General features: G+C 33.3%; 1 protein-coding gene across 1 annotated transcript in view; it reads right to left on the reverse strand.

Moving 5' to 3' along the window:
- The window catches only part of LOC149065810 (NSFL1 cofactor p47-like), a 66,373-nt gene that overhangs the window by 36,751 nt on the left and 10,855 nt on the right, over positions 1-18,767 (reverse strand). The window contains exons 4-7 of the mRNA XM_089254111.1: positions 13,428-13,475; positions 12,162-12,239; positions 6,345-6,419; positions 2,963-3,265 (exon numbers count right to left, since the gene is read on the reverse strand). Of these exons, the coding sequence (XP_089110237.1) occupies positions 2,963-3,265; positions 6,345-6,419; positions 12,162-12,239; positions 13,428-13,475 (504 nt within the window). The remainder of the gene's footprint in view (positions 1-2,962; positions 3,266-6,344; positions 6,420-12,161; positions 12,240-13,427; positions 13,476-18,767) is intronic.

Genomic DNA, 18,767 nt, shown 5'->3' on the forward strand with positions numbered 1-18,767 from the left:
TGGTCCTGATTCATAGTGATTATATAATCCATTTATAATGATAACTTTCTTATAACAATGTTTCTTTGGTCCCTTTGATTATCATTATATAGGCTCTTCACTGTAGTATGTTTAAGTCAGCGGTTCTCAACCGGTGCTCCTTGTGCACTCTCCAGGGGCTCCGCGGTCGCTCGAGGAAAATAATAAACAAACAGTAAAATTTAAAAAAATGATAAATATTTTTAAATAGTAAAAATAAATCAGTAACTTTGATCAGTAATTAAAAGATTTTCCCAAGGGGCTCTGCCATACAATTTTTTTACGAGTGCTCTGCGAGTGAAAAAGGTTGAGAACCACTGGTTTAAGTTATAAATTTTACAAAATGCAAGTTATTAGAATGTGCACATACAAAGAGGGGGAAAGAAAAAAAGGTTTTTACATCAACCTAATTTAAAATGTGCTGCTGATGAAGACCCAAACATTGGTCATGTTAAACAGTTTCCGCTTCTCCACAGTTTTTTTCTTTTTTAATTACGTCTCAAGTTTATCTGAATTTTTTAAAATAATTATTTAAACTATTAATCATTAGTTAACAAAAAATGTTACTCTGCATATTACTTATCAATTCTAAAAACCTAATTGTATGTACAAGGTTTTTACCATTTTTACCATGGTGTTTACCGGTAAATGCCTAGTTTTTACTATGTCCTGGTAAAAACCCAACCCTGTGCAGTATAGAGGGAACACACATTGATAAAATCATTTTCTTTTCACTATACACCAACTCCAATCATAATGCAACAATAGAGTATTCTACTACTGATAGAATTAGATAGGAAATCTATTTGGACAAAGTTATATTCTACTTCCATTCTCTTCTTGAGCACAGGAGAGACTTTCAGCGAGGGCATATTAAGGTATCATTTATCTGTGGTCATAGCCTCAGGGCCGATAGGAAAAGAACTTTTCTTTGTTAATTGCTGGGATTGAACCAGCGAACCTGATGCTAGCAACTAGGCTTCATGGTGATAAACAAGCACCTTCCCACTGGCACCTATTGGCAAGGTTCAGAAAAGTTTTTCTTAAAATCCCAAAGAGAAAAATATGATTTTTACATAATACTTGACACAGAGGGATAAGCTAAACATAAAGCCTTCACCAAAACTGGCAAAATTGTGAACTTTGTGCTGCTTTCAAGGTTACAAAGTTTCAATATGTCTGCCCAATATATATCTATTCTCTGAACTGATTTCAAATTTTCAAAAAATTCCAGGTTTTTTTAAAATCAAAAAATTGATATAAATTAATAAAAATTTAGAAAAAATTAATTATATTATAAAATTAATAATTTTAATTACAATATCAATGACATCATAATCGTAGATTTTTTTTTACACACATTTATGCTTTTCAAATACACCTGATGGAGAAGAAAAATGGAACACAATTAAGGAACGAAAGATTACCCTTTTCGGCAATTTCAATGCCCACAAGATTTAAGCCTTTACAGTTGTTTCCTTTGTGACACAATTAGTCAAAGATGTAGTTGGTTTCACTGCATCAAAATTCTTTACAGTTGGCTTGCACTCGCGTAAGCGCTAGAACCGAGAAGCTACGCAATCGTGGGTTGTTCCCTGAACTCTGATTTCACGTGCTTGGCATAGTTCTGGATAACTTATCTGCCCATGTTGCGAGTTTTACCGCAAAGCTGCCACCATGCTTTATACGGGTCATTTTTGACTGCCTCGATCCAATCAGCCTACTGACGATCCGCTCAGACAAGTTTTCTTACAATGTATTGTTTTCAAATAAAAATACCCACGTGGAAAATCAAAACATACCCGTGCGTCATCTGTCGTTCCTAACTGAAGTCAACTTACGAAATTATCGCAACTGTGCTTTGTACCCATGGCTTTCTACGATGCGTAGTTATGTTTCTGGAAGCACTAGAAAAAGTTACGATAAAGTCGTAGCAATACACTTTTCCAAGCGGACTTATGAAATCCTCATTCCTCCTTATCAGTATCTAACGTTTTTTGCGATATATTGCAATATTTTACGGATTATCAATATTTACGATGTTATCAGAATTCCTTTTTTCATCCAGACGGATTTTTTTTTTTCATTATTTTTGATTAATCTTTTTTCCCGATCAGACGACAATCGTGACGATTTTCCAGGTCGTTGTCTGAAATTTTGCCATTTTCCCTGACTTTTTTTAGAAAATTTTTTTTTTCCCTGACTTTTCCCGGTTTTCCCTGACCCGTATGAACCCTGTTCTTAGTTTTAATTATTGTAATTTTTAAAAAATAAAACATTGTGATATGCAAAAAAAGCAAGTTTTGCATCATGTTATATACCTATTGTGTTCAAAACATTATCCAAAAGCATTTATTTAAGTTTTTGACGTCAAAAACCCAACTCTGCTTAAAATCAAAATGTGTTCGATCAAAAATAATAAATTTTTTCCATAGGATGTAAAAGCAAGTGTAATACTAGAAAAATTTTCCCTTCTAATATTTTATTAATTGTCTATTCAAGTGATTAATAATTTATTAGTAAATTTTGTACTATTGCAGTGAATGTTTCCAATAAAACCGCCATCAAATGCTAAGGAATATCAATGTTTCAACAAATTTGGATACAGTGAACTCTTTATTGGGTCCGCAGATGGTTCCACTATAACAGGGTTTGACTGCATTCATCAAGGTCATGAGATAGAGTTATCATGGTAGGTAGAAGGAAGAAAAAAGAATGAAAGAAAAACGGCTCTTAGAAAGAATGCATCCTGTGGGATCATGAAAAATTTTTATGTGCCTTTCCAAAATTCCAGGTATTTGATGCACTGAGTATGTCAGTGACATTTCTGATAACAGAAGTAATATACAAAAAAACATTACCAATTTTATATAAATTTGCATGCTAGATGTTCTACCCACATTTCAAATTCAAAAATAAACATTAAAAATATACAAAATAGTACCCCATAGCTATGGCTGCAACAAATGCTGTCGTGTTATGATCCTCAAAGCTGTGGAATTGTCCATTGATAACTAAACCATTGTTGAAAACTTTGACCAGAGACGATGGACACCTATCTGATTCTGGGCTGGAACTCTTTTCAGATTCTTCCTTTTCAACATCCATTGATACATCAAGAAAATTCTCATCATCTGTATCTTCTATATCATTGCCAGAGCCATAGCCAAGAATATAACCTGGGCCTTGGAAAGGCACTGTGTTCGATGTTTTTTCTTTTTTACCCTGTACAACGATGGCTCCATGGCTAAATATAAGAAAAAATAAATCATCAAAAATTTCACTAGCTTCAAACATACTCGGTTACGAATAACCTAAATAAAACCAAGCCTGTAAAAACTGTTCAGAAAGACATTAATCTAAGTCAACTTCAACTGGTTTTGTTTCTTTAATTTTTGTAAATATCCTTTTTTGTTTGAATGAGAACAATTTGCTGTTTTGGAAGGCAACTTTTTAGTCAAACTCATTTCAATGCATGTTCCGTCCCACCATGTGTCATCAATGTTTCCTAGATTTTATAATATACAGTTTTCTAAAAAAAAAGTCTTATTTTTATCAATATTTGGAAAGTTCTGGAAGAATTCCCTCTAATTGAGAGCATACCATCATAGCTCCTGAGATTTTGCTAGATTGTTAATTTAAGGGGAAAAAAGACAAACTACATTGATCATCAGTAGGGCTCAGATTTTTTATACCCTAAAGATGAAACATCGTTGCTGATAGGTTAAAAAACCTGAATTTATCAATCAGCAACAACATTTCATCTTTAGGGGCATAAAAATGAGTCCTAATTATGAGTTTGACAGATTCTAATATTATAAATCATTTCACAATAGGACTAATCAAATCATGAATTTTTCAGACATGCAGCCAAAATATATCTTAATTTGGAATGCAATAATTTATTATTATTCATACTATTGTGAACAATTAAAATCTGAGTGTCCATTGAGAAAAGTTGTGTTCTTTGAAATTGGAGGTGTTATACTTTTGTACAGTTACTTTTCCTCGCAGAAAAATTAACAAGACACAGTGAAACCCAGATATAATGATACTCTGTGGACCAAGAAAAATATTGTTGTAGAGGGAATACCGTTATATTGAGAGGCAACAGTCATCATGTGCCACCAAATTTATAATGTTGACATTTTTTTCCTAACTTTGCATTGTCAGTACAGTAAGACCTCCCAAATCCAGATGGATCTGTGGACACACAAACATCAAACAACAGAAGATCCATATAATCCAGACTCTTTGGTCAAAAGAAATTTTCTCCTCACTCATGTACTAATGGTTTTATTCACTGAAATTTCGTTTCAGTCTTTTCTATTACATTGGGCATTTTCTTTTGTTTTAGTACCACTTATTGTTGATATCCACTGTTGTTTTCAGGATTCTGTGAAAGTGGAAGCAATGATGACACCTGCATGTCTTAATGAATGTGATCAGTCAGAAATGGCATCTTTGATCTAAAGAAATTTTTTCCTTCATTTCATTCCTCTGCATTGTAGTTAACCTTAGTGTTTTAGAACTCATCTAGTGAAAGATTATTTTCTGTGATTATCCAAGTGAATATCAAAACATGCCAAAATGTCAAGTGATGTGTCAGGTATTAGCTGCCAAAAGTAAACATAACACTTTTAGTATATATGAGAAAGGTGAAGCTTTAAAAAAGCTAGAATGCAGAACACTAATATGTGTTGTGTGAAGAATATGAAATAAGAAAATATACCATTAGCGATTTTCAGAAAAAAATGTTTTTCCCCAGGTTTTTTTTGGATCTGAGCAATGCCTATACAAAATATGTTCAGAGAATAAAGTGGGGGTGGGGGGGGGGGATTTTTTTGTAATGTTATGTAATTTAGAAATTGTGGTTAAAAATTAAATCAATTATTAATTATACACACATATACATATATATGCACAAGGTGCATAGGTAACAGGGCGCATGGCATTTTATTGGCGAACCATTGTTCCTAGAGGTATACTTCCAATTAAAAAAGTATCAAAATAACATGTAGTACTCACACGTTTCAAGGAGTTGTATAGTTATTAAAATAAAAAAAATACAACTTTTTATACAGTTCCCGTGTGCCCTAAAATCAAATTAGAAAGTTGTTGGCCTGTCTTTCCTGATGATAACAAAAAATAAATGCTATCTTTCCAAGTGCAATATGCGAGATAGTTATTTCAGATTCAAAAAACGAAGGAAAGTTGAGGAAAAAATCACATTAGATATGCAGGTAAAACAGTTTAATGTTTACCACCCACCATTTCTTTTTCAAACTATAGAGGAGACAATAAAAGTGATAATAATCAACAACATATTTCAATAAGGGAAGCACCTTTTTTGCATGAATTGCAACTGTGTAAAGGTGCATAGCAACTACATCTGTTGGTTTCTGCAGGAACTTACTTTGGAAACATGTAACAGAAGCTATACAGAACATTATTCAGTCATAAAACCGATCTTGCAGAAATGTAACAGACCATCATTCCGCTGAATGCTTCAATTAATAACCCATGAACTAAAAATGTAATGAAACTGAATAAAATCATGTACTGCTGAAAAACATGTGTCAGAAGAGCAATCTTAAAGAAACTGGTGCAATATATTATCCATTATCAATAAATCCAACACCATCCTTTATTCTATGAATGCCAGATGTTTTAAGCTTATTTCGACAGATAACAAATAAATTGAAAGGATAAATACTCAGCTCCTTTTGAAAAGAATGCAAATTGATAAAATATTGAGCATATTCTCATTGAATGCCACATAAACTTTGCAAATATTCAAACAATAATTGATGGTATTACCAGTTGGAACTATAACAGTTTTTTTAGACGCTCATTATAGTGACCTCCCATTCCGCGGAAAACAGACATTATATTGCGAGTTTGTTATATCGGAAGGAAAACATAACACAGTTCATTGTATGAAAATATTTGGGACTTTTCCTACCGCTAGTTGTAATGGAATGGTCACAATAATGGAGGGGTGTCAGTATAACAAGCGTCGTTCTGATTTGCAGAAAAAAAGGCTGTAGGTTATAGAGAGAATGTCATATTTTATTCAGTTGTAGTTTCTAGAACAGATGGGTCTTTGGTGAGAATTACTTCAGAGTACATAAGAAAATGTGATGATTCTAATTCTTAAAATTTTCAATTTTTTTTGTTACTAAATATTCTGAAGCCTTTTATTTAATTTCAGCCTGCTAATCAGTTACCAAATCCCTTAACTGGCCTGCATTTTTCAAAATGTTGCCTGACACCCATGCACTAGAGTAATCAACAGATGCAGCATTTTGAAGCAAAATATTTACCTCTTGGCTGACATCATCATCTCCTGAACGAGTTCTCGCAAACCCCTTGTAGAAGGGCCTATAACTTGCTGGCCACTAAATATAAAAACAATTTTTTAAATTAAAGAAAAAATAGAAATACATGTATAATATTTTGCCGTTTTTTTATGCATATTTATCAATTGAATTTTCAACCTTTTCACTGCTAATCTCAGTAGGTATACAAGGATCATATTGTTTAGGTGAAATGATTGCTCACTGCAGAAAGACAATTTCACACCAGTTTTTATCAGAGAAAGTAATAACATTTATTCAAAAATAAAGTAGACGAAATCTGAATACAATATGACTTATATTCCCCAGTGTAATTGAAACCAGTATTTTCCATACAGATAACAGAACCCTGGATAACAAAAATGGAAAAGACCACATTTTTTTTACTTGAATTGCTAGGCATTTAAAAAGCCCTGTACTAGAAGCCAACTTAAGAATTTTACTTCAAGAAGAAATTTAACCTTACACTGGGTGCCATACAAATCCTGACACGTTTGGGCACAACTCATCTGTGAGATTAGAAATTAAATATTTGTTTAGGCATGAAGGGAAAACTTATCGAACTGCATGCACTCTTTACTCAAACCTTTCAGTCTTGTAATTTTTCTCTTGAAAAAATTACAAGAGAAACAAACACAACACAAACATGTATTGATCACGTTTTTTTATGGATCAAAACAAAACTTTGCACAGGAATTTACAGTCTTCAAAACGAAGATTACTGATCACTATCTGGTATTAGGATTTATAGCATTTTTGCAAAAACAAATCAACAGTATTGGTGAAGAAAATAAAGATATAAAAATTATCAACTATAAAAAAATTCGAAACTTTTATCTCGACATTGAATCTTGAGAATATTGTAAAAGATAATTGTGACCAAAACATATATAAAAATTTAATGGATATTGTAACACTGAACTAAAACTTATGGACTGACACTGGGAAACAAAACCCAAAAACTTGATTAATGGCAACATATTAAAAAGAATAAATTATAAAGACAAAACTATAAAAAATCCTCTTATAATCTCATACAAATCAGAATACAAAGAATACAAATTTCAAAAAATAAATAAAAAAAATTTAACAGGAGTATATTAAAAATAACTTAAAAAAACTGGGAAAAATAAACGACTGCAATGGAAATACATTAATAAAAATATATTAAATAACAACATTGTACATCAGGCACTGCCAGAACCCTATGAACTTGGCTGATGACTTCATTAACAGGAATTTAGACACATGGAAAAAAAAAAAGTTTTTGCATGCACTGTATGGAACAAAATAATATATCAAACAGTTCGACCAACACTATGTATTGTGCTGAGATCGGTCGATCAAGAAAAATTGAAACAAGTAATAAGGGACCTAAAGGAAGCGGTTATGATGAATTAACCCCTAAAATGATGAAAATAATTTCAAAATACCGCCTAAATACAATAAAAAATTTAATTGATCATTCCATTTTGAATGGTCTTTTATCATGAATTAAAATACTCGCTCGTCCATCCTATATATAAAGCAGGAGATAGAAATGATTTGACTTGAATGAAATGATAGAAATGACTGACCGATAAGTACACTTCCAGTTTTTTCAAAAATAATTGAAAAATGTGTTAAAAATGACTTCTAAATTTTCCAAATAGACAAAATTTCTTCTCTTCTAATCAATATGGATTCTAAAAAAAAAACAAAATTAAAAAAACAAACAAACAAATGGCACTAAGTAACTATCTAAACAACGGGTTCAATAATAATAAATATTACATAACTGTTCCTAGACTTAAAAAGAGCATTTGACTTAGTTGATCTGGAAATATTAACAAGCAAGCTATTCTCAACAGGAGTCAGAGGAAACACGCTTAAATGGTTTGAGTCATACTATAATAAAATACAACAAGCAGTAGTGATTCAGAAATTATTCTTTTCGAGACGTGAAGAAAAGAGTACCTCAAGGATCTGTACTAGTCCCAATACTATTTTTAATACATAAATGATTTATGAAATCTGAAATTAAATGAAAAGTTGATAACCTTTGCTGATGACACAGTGCTTTACATAGAAGATACAAATACAATAGATTTAATTTAAGAAGTAGAAAAAAAAAGATCTAAAAAAAAAAACATATGGCTAATAAAACAAACTAAAACTTCACACAAAAAACAAGAAACATGAATCTCAATGGAAACATACATCTAAAAATACATAATCACTGTCAAGATAATGGTGCTTGCTACCGCCAAGAAATAGAAAAAGTTCATCAGTATAATTATCTGGGTATAATAATACAACATGACCTTAAATGGAACTCACACTGTGATATTTTAATAAAAAAAATCAGAAAATGTGCAATAATCATATAAAATGAAATCGAAAATTTTTGAAAGACTTATTTTATGCGTGGATTTATTCAATCATTAATTATGCAATTTGTGTCTGGGGTGGAGCATGACAATATCCAGAAATTAGATAGCATGTATAATAGAATAAGATCTCAAATAATAACAGACAGTACGAAAATACAGTGCCACATTATATTTTTGAGACAAAACTACTTATATAGAATGATAAAATATTCACAAATGAAAAATACTTAACAAAAAATCAAAACAGAACCAGAGGTAGATACAACAGAGTATACCAGGTAACAAAGTCTGATCTGATAAAACACTGTATAAAAAGAACTTTTCCTACATAGTCCCTAAAGTTTTAAACCTATTTTATATTGAAAATCAAATTGACAATAGAAAAAACATAAATCATATAGTATTTGTCTTTGTTAAAAATATTGATTATGAAATGATTTTAACAAATACCTAGTAATCAGATATAAAAATAGTTTTGCACTATTGTACAAAAAGGGGGAAAAAAATTGTAAAATCATAAAGGAATATATATGGTTTTTATACAAGGATGACGTCACTCTCCACTACCATACGAAGGTTTTAACAACTGGCTGTTGCGAAGATATATTTTGGAAAGATGGAAAATTCATCTGTACCCCTGCGGGGAATCGAACCCACGTCCTTTCACTTTCCGGGTGACACTCTAGACCACTAGACTACAGAGGCACTGAATCTCTCAATCTTTCCTTGGAGCTTGTGCACACTGAAAGGGACCGTACATGGATGGCCAGACCAGACTCAGGCCAAGCTCACAACTGCTGATGCAGCCACCAGATGGCGACTTATACAAGGATGACGTCACTCTCCGCTACCATACGAAGGTTTTAACAACTGGCCGTTGTGAGCTTGGCCTGAGTCTGGTCCGGCCGTCCATGTACGGTCCCTTTCAGTGTACACGAGCTCCAAGAAAAGATTGAGAGATTCGGTGCCTCTGTAGTCTAGTGCGTTCACCCGGAAAGTAAAAGGATGTGGGTTCGATTCCCCGCAGGGGCGCACACCCACACACACACAGTTGAATTTTCTCTTTCCAAAACATATCTTCGCAACAGCCAGTTGTTAAAACCTTCGTATATATGGTTTTGATTATAATATAAGTGGCATAAGTGTAGATAGGTACATGTATTGGTTTTGTAATGTACTAACTGATATACAATAAGTAATCCACTTATATAACCATGATTGACTCTCAAAATGAGTAACATTTTAACATATATCGTAATCATAAATGTATAAATAAAAATACAATATAACATGTCTAATCATTATAATATGCTGTTGTCTGAACCATGTGTTTATATAACTTCCTTTAGATCTGCTGGAAGGACTTTCTAAGTCCCTTGGGATCACAAAGTGTATGTATTTATGTATGTGTCTGAGTTTTTAGGATTTGTTTATTAAAAAAAAGGTCATATTTGCACTTTTAGTAACTTTTTTGAAGTGAAACTTCTTTAGACAGGGTAGTGAATTTTCAGGTTTATGTCAGAAAAAGTGAAACAGAACAGATATGATGTAACCTTTCCTTTCCCTCAATGACAAAAGTGAAATGGAGGAACAGAAATAATTTAAGCTTTCGCTTCCCTTAAAAATGGTTGCCTGAACCATTTTGTGGTTTGTGTCGGACAAAAAAGACAGTTTATCACCTTTCCCGGAGATGCCGCTGGAATCATAGAATGTCCTCTTTTAGAGAAGGTAGAAGTTTAGGGACACAGTTTGGTAAAAAAGGAAATTAGGTTAGGGTAGAAAGGGAAGGAGTGTGTGTTCCCACGCTTCGGTATCTTGCAACCAGTAAAAGATGGATACGAGTTGAGTGAGTTGAGGTGAATATGATCATGTCAAATCAAACAACCTAGAAAAGTTTCACTCAGATTTTTTTTTTTAATATTTCCTAGCAATTTCCAATAGCAAAACTTAAAAAAACAAAGTTGTCTCAATTTTTCTTTCAAAGACACGATCAAGAGCAATTCATCTCATGTTATTTAGGAAATAACAATCAATATCATTGAATTAGTAGCTGAAAGGGATACAAACTATTGCAGGTACATAAAAATAAATATTGAAATTTTTTGAAAACTCAGAAATAAAAAATACTTACGTAATCACGTGGCCCTCACAGAGACCAACAGTGCACTCAAGAAGAAACAATACTGTTGTGCGAGTGGTGGGGTGTCAGGGAGCTACTAGATGCCCCACCCCTTTCTTGGTAAATCCCACTATACTCTCAGTATACCAAAGAGATAATCACTCTTTGGCACAAAAACAAAATGGGTGCTTCATCTCACAGATTAGATACATTTGACGAAGGGTTAAAAAAAATTAAATGTTTCACAATATCGGACTAGAAAGAAAACCTAATACAGTGCAGCACAAAAGTTCAAGCACAATATTAGTTTTGAGTCTTAAGTGATTTAATGTGAATTGTACATGGTTCATACTATTTGAGAGTAAAAAAATTCAAGGACTTTTCCAGGCAAAATTTTAAAATTCAAGGATATTCATGTTGTGGTTGATGAAAATCAAGATTTTTTAAAAAAATTAATAAATTTATGTTCAACATTTACTCACTTTTAATTTTGAGTTGGAAATGTTAATTTACTAAAGATATATAACTTTTTAAAGCAATTATAATTTCTCATTTCAACTTGCAGACAATGTCAAGTTCTAAAGAGGTCTTTGCTTTTAAAAAACAAAGCCACTGTAGTTTAGAATGCAAGTAATCATATATATCTAAGGTGACTATATGACCTGTATTTCCTGGGACATTCCAATATTTTCATGTAATTTTAGTCATCCCAACTTTTCATGAAAATGTTCCATTATTCTCAACAAAGCCTATTGAAATTTTCATGCTTTACTCTGAAATCAAATATTAAAATCATTTTCCCAACCCTATGAGTCATTATGATAATTACGGGGGGGGGGGGGGGGGGGGCAAGTGCCACTCATCTATTTTGGAGCAGAAATTTCGAAAACGGAGCAGAACTAAAAACTAAATATATCTGCTATATAAGGAGTAATTTTTCTGTGAAATGCCAAAAGTTTTGCTAAAAATGGTTGGAATGAATAATTCCAAATAAATTTCCTTCACAAATTAAAGTCCATTTAAATTTTTTCTGAAGTATCTTATGTCACTACTAAAACATGCATTACTGAAATGACGAATAAAAATTATTACTTTTTTCAAATTAAACACCATGCATACTGAAAACTTAGGCTGCTCGAATACCAAAATCTTATTCATCCCGATATAGCAAAAAGAAGTGCATGCAGAATATAATAAGGGTTTCCATGAAAAAAGTTCTCACTTTAAATTCTCAGAGAATAACTCCATAATGAGACGCATGATTTAGTGCAATGATAACTATCACAAATGTACCTGTGCACAGATCCACCAGCATAGAAAGCTTGCCCTGTGTTATCCTCTTCCTCTGATAAAGTTGAAAAAGTAACAATTCTAAAAATAAAAAAAAATTTAATTATCACCTGACAAGTAACAAGCCCATGTGTCATTTGACAACTTAGGGTCATATATTAATTTTTGGCACATAAATCTAATGACTACTTTACCGCACACCAACTCCAGTCATATATCGCCATACAGCAATTTCTAACCTGTGGAGTTGGGTGGGAAATGAAGGAGCAATCTATCAGTCGTTGCCCCAGGCTCAGTAGATAAAGAACTTGTTTCTGATGTTCTTCCTCAGATTCCAACCTGTGGACCTTGATGGTAACCTTCATGGTGAAAGCATCTTACAATTGCATCACGTGGGTGCTTAAATCTAATGACTAGTGCTGTGACATTGAAATTTATAGAATTCCTAGAAATACTGAAAAGTGCAATTATTAAAAATCCTCATTAGCTATATTGTTGTAACACGGAAGTGTAGGTTGTGTATAATAACTATATTGTTTTGTATATTCAGAGCACAAAATCATAGTATTCCCTGTATTATCTGAAATGGAGGACATTTTTTTGAGGGCCATTTTTTTTTTTTAAATGTTGAAGATTGTCCATGCAAAGTGGAAAGAAATCAGTTTAAAAAAACCGCCAGAAGAATTCAATATGAATTCTTTGTATAGATTTGAATTAATAAAAAAATAATTCTTTTATAATCAACATTTCACTCTAGGCATAAGTGAAAAGTAAATATCATTTGACAGAACTATGCTTTGTTTGCAACTCCTTTATATAGTTGATAGTTTAATTTCAAGCATCTTTGTTTCCTGCACGGTTCACAAGTTTTTGCCATGGTGGAAAAAACGATCACACGAAAAAATTCACATTATTTTTCTTTGTTCCAGAAGAGACCAAACCCCCTGCCTCATGTCCACTGGATAACAAGAAGGCAGAGAGAAAGTTTGTTGCCATTACACAAGACTTTTGAACTGCTCTTAGTGAAATCATTGATTTAATTTTCTTTCATATTTCAAAACAAAAAAAGTGTTAAATTTGTTTTTTGAAAACCTAAACTGCATGGAAATCTTGCATAGTACCTAATTTTTGAAAGTAGAGAGAGAGATACAGATTCTACACACTGAAAAATATTGTTTTCAGATACCGGATGCTTTTTTGTAGTAAAATTATATAACTCTTGAAACTAAATCATTGCAAATTACCTAAAGCTACATTATGTTGACTTACCTGTTACTGCTTCCTTCATTCAACTCTTGCCTTTTTGCAGTCCCATTCCTAGAACGTACAAAATCTGATCATTTGACTGAAATCATTTATACATACAATTTACCTCTAAATAATTTTTATAGCATAAATAAAAAAATGGGAGGGGACAAATTGCAACCTCAAGCAATAATACCATTCTTTTCCTCCATTAGTTACTGAAGACTTTTAAATTTCATTCATCACTTTTTTTAATAAAATAATTGAAACTGAAGACTTTTAAATTTCATTCATCACTTTTTTTAATAAAACAATTGAAAAACTGCTCATAACCGAGAAAAAGAGATTGATACTAAACAAAGACAACCCCATGAAATAATAATAATCTTAAATAAATACAGCAGATCCTGCTTATGTTTACACTTATTTATTATTTCTTTTATTGATTATTTTTTCTTTCATTAATGCTGGAATTACCTTTCATTAATTACAGAATTATCTTTAACTAATGTTGGAATTACAACTTTCATTTATTTTGGAACTGAAATTCTCTTTCATTAAAACTAGAATTTTTCTTTCATTAATTCCAAAATTCTTTCATTAATGCTGTAATTATCATTCATTAAAACTAGAATTTTCCTTTCATTAATTCTGGAATTCTCTTTCGTCAATGCTAATTATCTCTTTCATTAATTCCGGAATTATCTTTTATTAATTTTGGAATTATCACTTTTATCAATGCCGAAATTATCTTTCATTAATGCTGAAATTATCTTTCATCAATGCTGTAATTATCACTTTCATTTATTTTGGAACTGAAATTATCTATTTCATTAATTCTAGAAATTTTCTTTCATTAATTTTGGAATTATCTCATTGATGCTGAAATTATTTCTTTCATATATTGTTTTAAACTCCTATTTATGCCATAAGAAAATAACAGGGATTGTGAGTGTTTTCACATGATCTTCCGATGAATGATGTTGCGGACGACGTTCTCAGCACTGCCAAGGCGAAGACCGCTGACGTCATACTCTCTCGAGCCAATACCTCCTAGATACTAGGATACTAAGCTATCTAGGAGGTATTGCTCAAGCTCAATGGTGCAAACATAATGCGTCTGCATTCCAGATTCCAAAAACCAGCGGCGTCTCCGATTGGTTAAAAACCCCATACTTTTTTTAGCTCGAAATTCGATTTTTTAATCAATCGGAGACGACGCGGGTTTTCGGAATCTGAAATACGGATGCACTATTTTTACACCCAAATGCAGGAAACCTTGGCAGAACCGGTTATCTTGATGAATTCTACAAAAAACCGGAACATACAGTTTTCTATAAGTTACAGTAGCAACACCGAGGTTGAAGTCACAGAATGATTCAAATGACGTTATCGAAAGCGAAAGTTGAAGAGGAAAATTTCAGACAACCCTGATTGGCGCAGAAGCGCCAAACCTTCTCGGAAAAATCAACATTATGGTGCAGTATGTAACAGGAAACTGCTAATGGTGCAGCTTGGCACAGCAATCCCATCCCTGTATTTATTTCTTTAGCTCAGAGTGGCCAACTCGTGACATATAAAATTCTCTCATTAAAAGTGTGTGGAGTGATGAATAATCACAACACGCCCACTGTCTGCAATTGTGAGCCAAGAAAAAAATTGAGTATTCTGCAGAAGGAATTATGGACAAAGTAAAAAAAAAAAAAAACACTCCCAGAAACTGTCTTACATATAATATTTGAAATGTTCTGTATTTCATGGCCATGAATGCTTAGATTTTATTTAATGCACGCTATCTTTTTACAAATTTCAAGACTACTAACTACGCTCTCGATTTAAAAAAACATTTAACTGAGAATGAAACAAATCACAAGAGCATTGAAAAATTAAAATCAATACTCTTATTCCAAATTGTGTGAAGAATGCCAAAAAAATTGAAAAGATTCATCACAAAAAATATGAATAAATGTTTTTTGGTACAATGTACAACAGCTACAAAAAAATTTTTCTCGTGGTGATCAAATTGACAATTGTACTATTGTATGTACAATAATTACCCACACATAATTTGTGGATTATACATTAAAAAAGACATCAAAATTTTTTAGTGTGGATCAGCTGCAGTTTTTTCCTGAGGTTGGAATAAGGACAAGCTAAATTCTAAACCAGCAAAAAAAAAATTCTTCAAAGATAACAGATGGCATATGCATACCAGCTATGATGGTGGTACATATTACTACTGGAATGTAGTGTTGGTAGAGCTAACATTACCAACTTTTTTTTCACTAATGTGCCACTTGTAATAGACTGGCCTGCTACATCACAGAACAATCAGTGCTACTGCAGAGCAATCTGCAAGCATTTTAATAAAATGTAGTAAAATGGGAATTTTTACTGCAGAACATTTCTAGTCAGCCGAGGATTCGTGTAACAATGCAAAACATTCTGCTTTCAGGCTGGCCTGATAGTTATAAAAATTACCAAAATGAAAGTATATCAGCTATACCCCAGAATTTCAACTTAAAGTTGTGACAAAAGCAGAAAAGAAAATCAAATATCAGGCTTTGGTAGAAAAATGAAACTCAACTTGAGACATCTGACAGAAAAAGTAGGCCCTCCTCACACGGGGAAACTAAAATTGAGCTCGAGTTGCCCGTTCTCTCTCACACGGCACTACTAAAAAAATATTCAAAGCCCGGGAAACCAAGTAAAAACAGTACAGTCTATAATTCTTATCTTCCGGTACTGTCTTGTTAACCAGGATAGGAAAAATCAAAATTTATCGAAATTTATTTATTTATATTTAAATAAAAATTGTTACAAAGAAATAAGTAAAATAGTTTCTATTATAAAAGTGAAATTACTACAGAATTTCAGCTAACAGGTAAATAATACACAATTTCATTATTTAAATTGATATCATTTTAAAATGACAATATACCGTATATACTCGTGTATAAGCCGACCCCCGCACTTCAGGACCACCAAAACTGCAATAAATTGAAAACCCGTGTATAAGCCGACCCCAAAAAATCCGTGCATTTTAGAGAAAAAAAATTCTTATATTTTCATGGAAAATGAATAGATTGCGGAAATTTACAATAGAAAATGATTCAAACTTTTTAATCTGTTTCTTCTGAGTCTCCAAACTCATCGTAATTCACCAGATCCCCACAGGGTGCAGCATTTTCATTTTTATCCTCATCTGGGCTGTCATTGCTATTGTCATTTTCAAACAGGATAACATCTTCAGTTCCGTCCATCGCATTGCTGATGCAACACTTGTTGAAGGATCAGCGGAAACAGAATTCCATGTCTCATGTACCCATTGGCACACTAGGCCAATGTCAGGTTTCTTCAAGGCATCACTGTTTGTAGTTTCTTGATCATCGGAACTCATCCATTCGATCCACAAATTCCTCAAATAGTCTTTGAGAGGCTTGTTAATGCTCACATCTAAAGGCTGTGTAAACGACGTTAGCCCACCTGAAATCAAAGCCAATGATGTTTTCGATTTCTTTGCCCTAGCTTTGACATTATCGGTTCTGTGGGGTTTGAACATATCCCATACCAATAATGCGGGGGTCGATATTTTCTCATCAAAAACTGACCCGAGTATAAGCCGACATCCCAACTTGAGGAACAAATTTTTCCACGAAAAAACTCGGCTTATACACGAGTATATACGGTATATAACATGGTAAAATTATATAATTTTTTAGTATAAAAAGCTATGGTTCCAAGAGGCAAAAAATAAACTGTAGGCAAAACTATAGACAAACATGAATTGTTGTTTATGTTTCAGGGAATGATTTTCCCCAAATACTCCCCCACACAGATGTGCATGTACGTGACCTAGATTAAAAATATTCCAAACAAGGGGTAAAATCAGGGACCCCCCCCCCCTATGGAACACGTGCTTGTTTAGGTACATGTGAAAGTAGACAGTATTTTGCAATTTTCTGGAGGTGTACAGGGTCATTGGCGTACGCAGGGGGGGGGGGGGGTTCTAAACACCCTTGAGCCAAGATTATAGTGTTAGTTTGCAGGAAAAAAAAGTAAACCCCGCTCAGAAGGAAAAAAAACTTAAAACCCCAGAAAATTCTGCGTACGCCTATGTCCAGCGCCTCCACCCCCAGCCATGTATTTTTTTCTGAGGCCAGGCCTGTCATTTGGGGGGGGGGGGGCAGGGGCCCTGGCTTTTGAAAATACACTAAAAATGGTACATATATATATATATACATACATTGAGTACATGTGCTTTGCCCCCCCACCGGTAAAAGTTGAAATGACGGCCCTGTCTGAGGCTCTACTTGGCAAATTCATTTGGTTACTCCTGAAATTTTTTACCAGATCTAATTTTCGTGGCGCCCCATGTTCTTTTGAAATTCCAGGGAGGGTGCCCGGGTGGGTCCATGTGTTTACCACAGACCCGTCATCTGGGGGAATCAGGCGTCAGAGCCAGGGATGCTTGAGCACCCACAGTAATTTGTGGCATGGATCCGAGCACACCAGAATTGATTCACAAATTAAACTTAGATATAAAACTAAAGACGATCACCCACAGTTTCGATAAAATTCCGACGCCCCTGATTTCATTATAATTTCAAAATATAAATTTAAATAAAGAAATCGTGTATTTACCTGTGAAATGAGATTGTCGAAATTTCATTATATCCTTTCAACTGATAATTTATATATATATACTCTGGATTGCTTTTCAATATGAGTCCAAACTCGCATGACGAAAATATGAAGGAATGCTAAAGGCAGTTTCTAGTTTCTTCAACAAAAGTTGGCGGCGACTAGTATGCCAGTCGCCAAGTGAGAGTCACGTTCAATATTTCGTCACCAAGACGCTAATTTCCTCTGAGGGTGTCTAGAGCGATATACGTACTGGTCTTCAGGAAACGGTTTCTCTTATCAGTCGCTGAACTTCAGTTTCCCCATTTGAGGAGGGCCGTAGAGTCAACTATCATCGAGTGGTTGCACAGTCAGTTTTGGAAGAACTCTGTGTCCAAAGGTTCATTTGATTTCAAGGATTTAAAAAAAAAAGTGAAATGAACCTTTATTTTATGTCTTGTGTACTCTCAAATCATATGGTTAGTACCAGTTAATTATGTTCATGAACTGAGCCATTCACTTTGCAATATTTCGTTCATAGATCTTGTAGTACTAAGGACTATAGAAGAACAATTTCTCAAAATAACAAAATTATCATCTGTGGACTATATGCTGTTGCATATTATGAGGCGGTTTTTTTATCAACCATCAAAATTGACATATGCTGATTATATGTCGCCACCGATTATATGCAAGAAATTACAGTAGTTCAAAATTAGTCACTTAGTCATTTTCATGCTT

This window comes from Pholcus phalangioides, unplaced genomic scaffold, assembly GCF_987345545.1.
Source record: "Pholcus phalangioides strain wild (caught in Gottingen) unplaced genomic scaffold, Ppha-v1.0 ptg000039l_1, whole genome shotgun sequence".
Lineage (NCBI taxonomy): Eukaryota > Metazoa > Arthropoda > Arachnida > Araneae > Pholcidae > Pholcus > Pholcus phalangioides.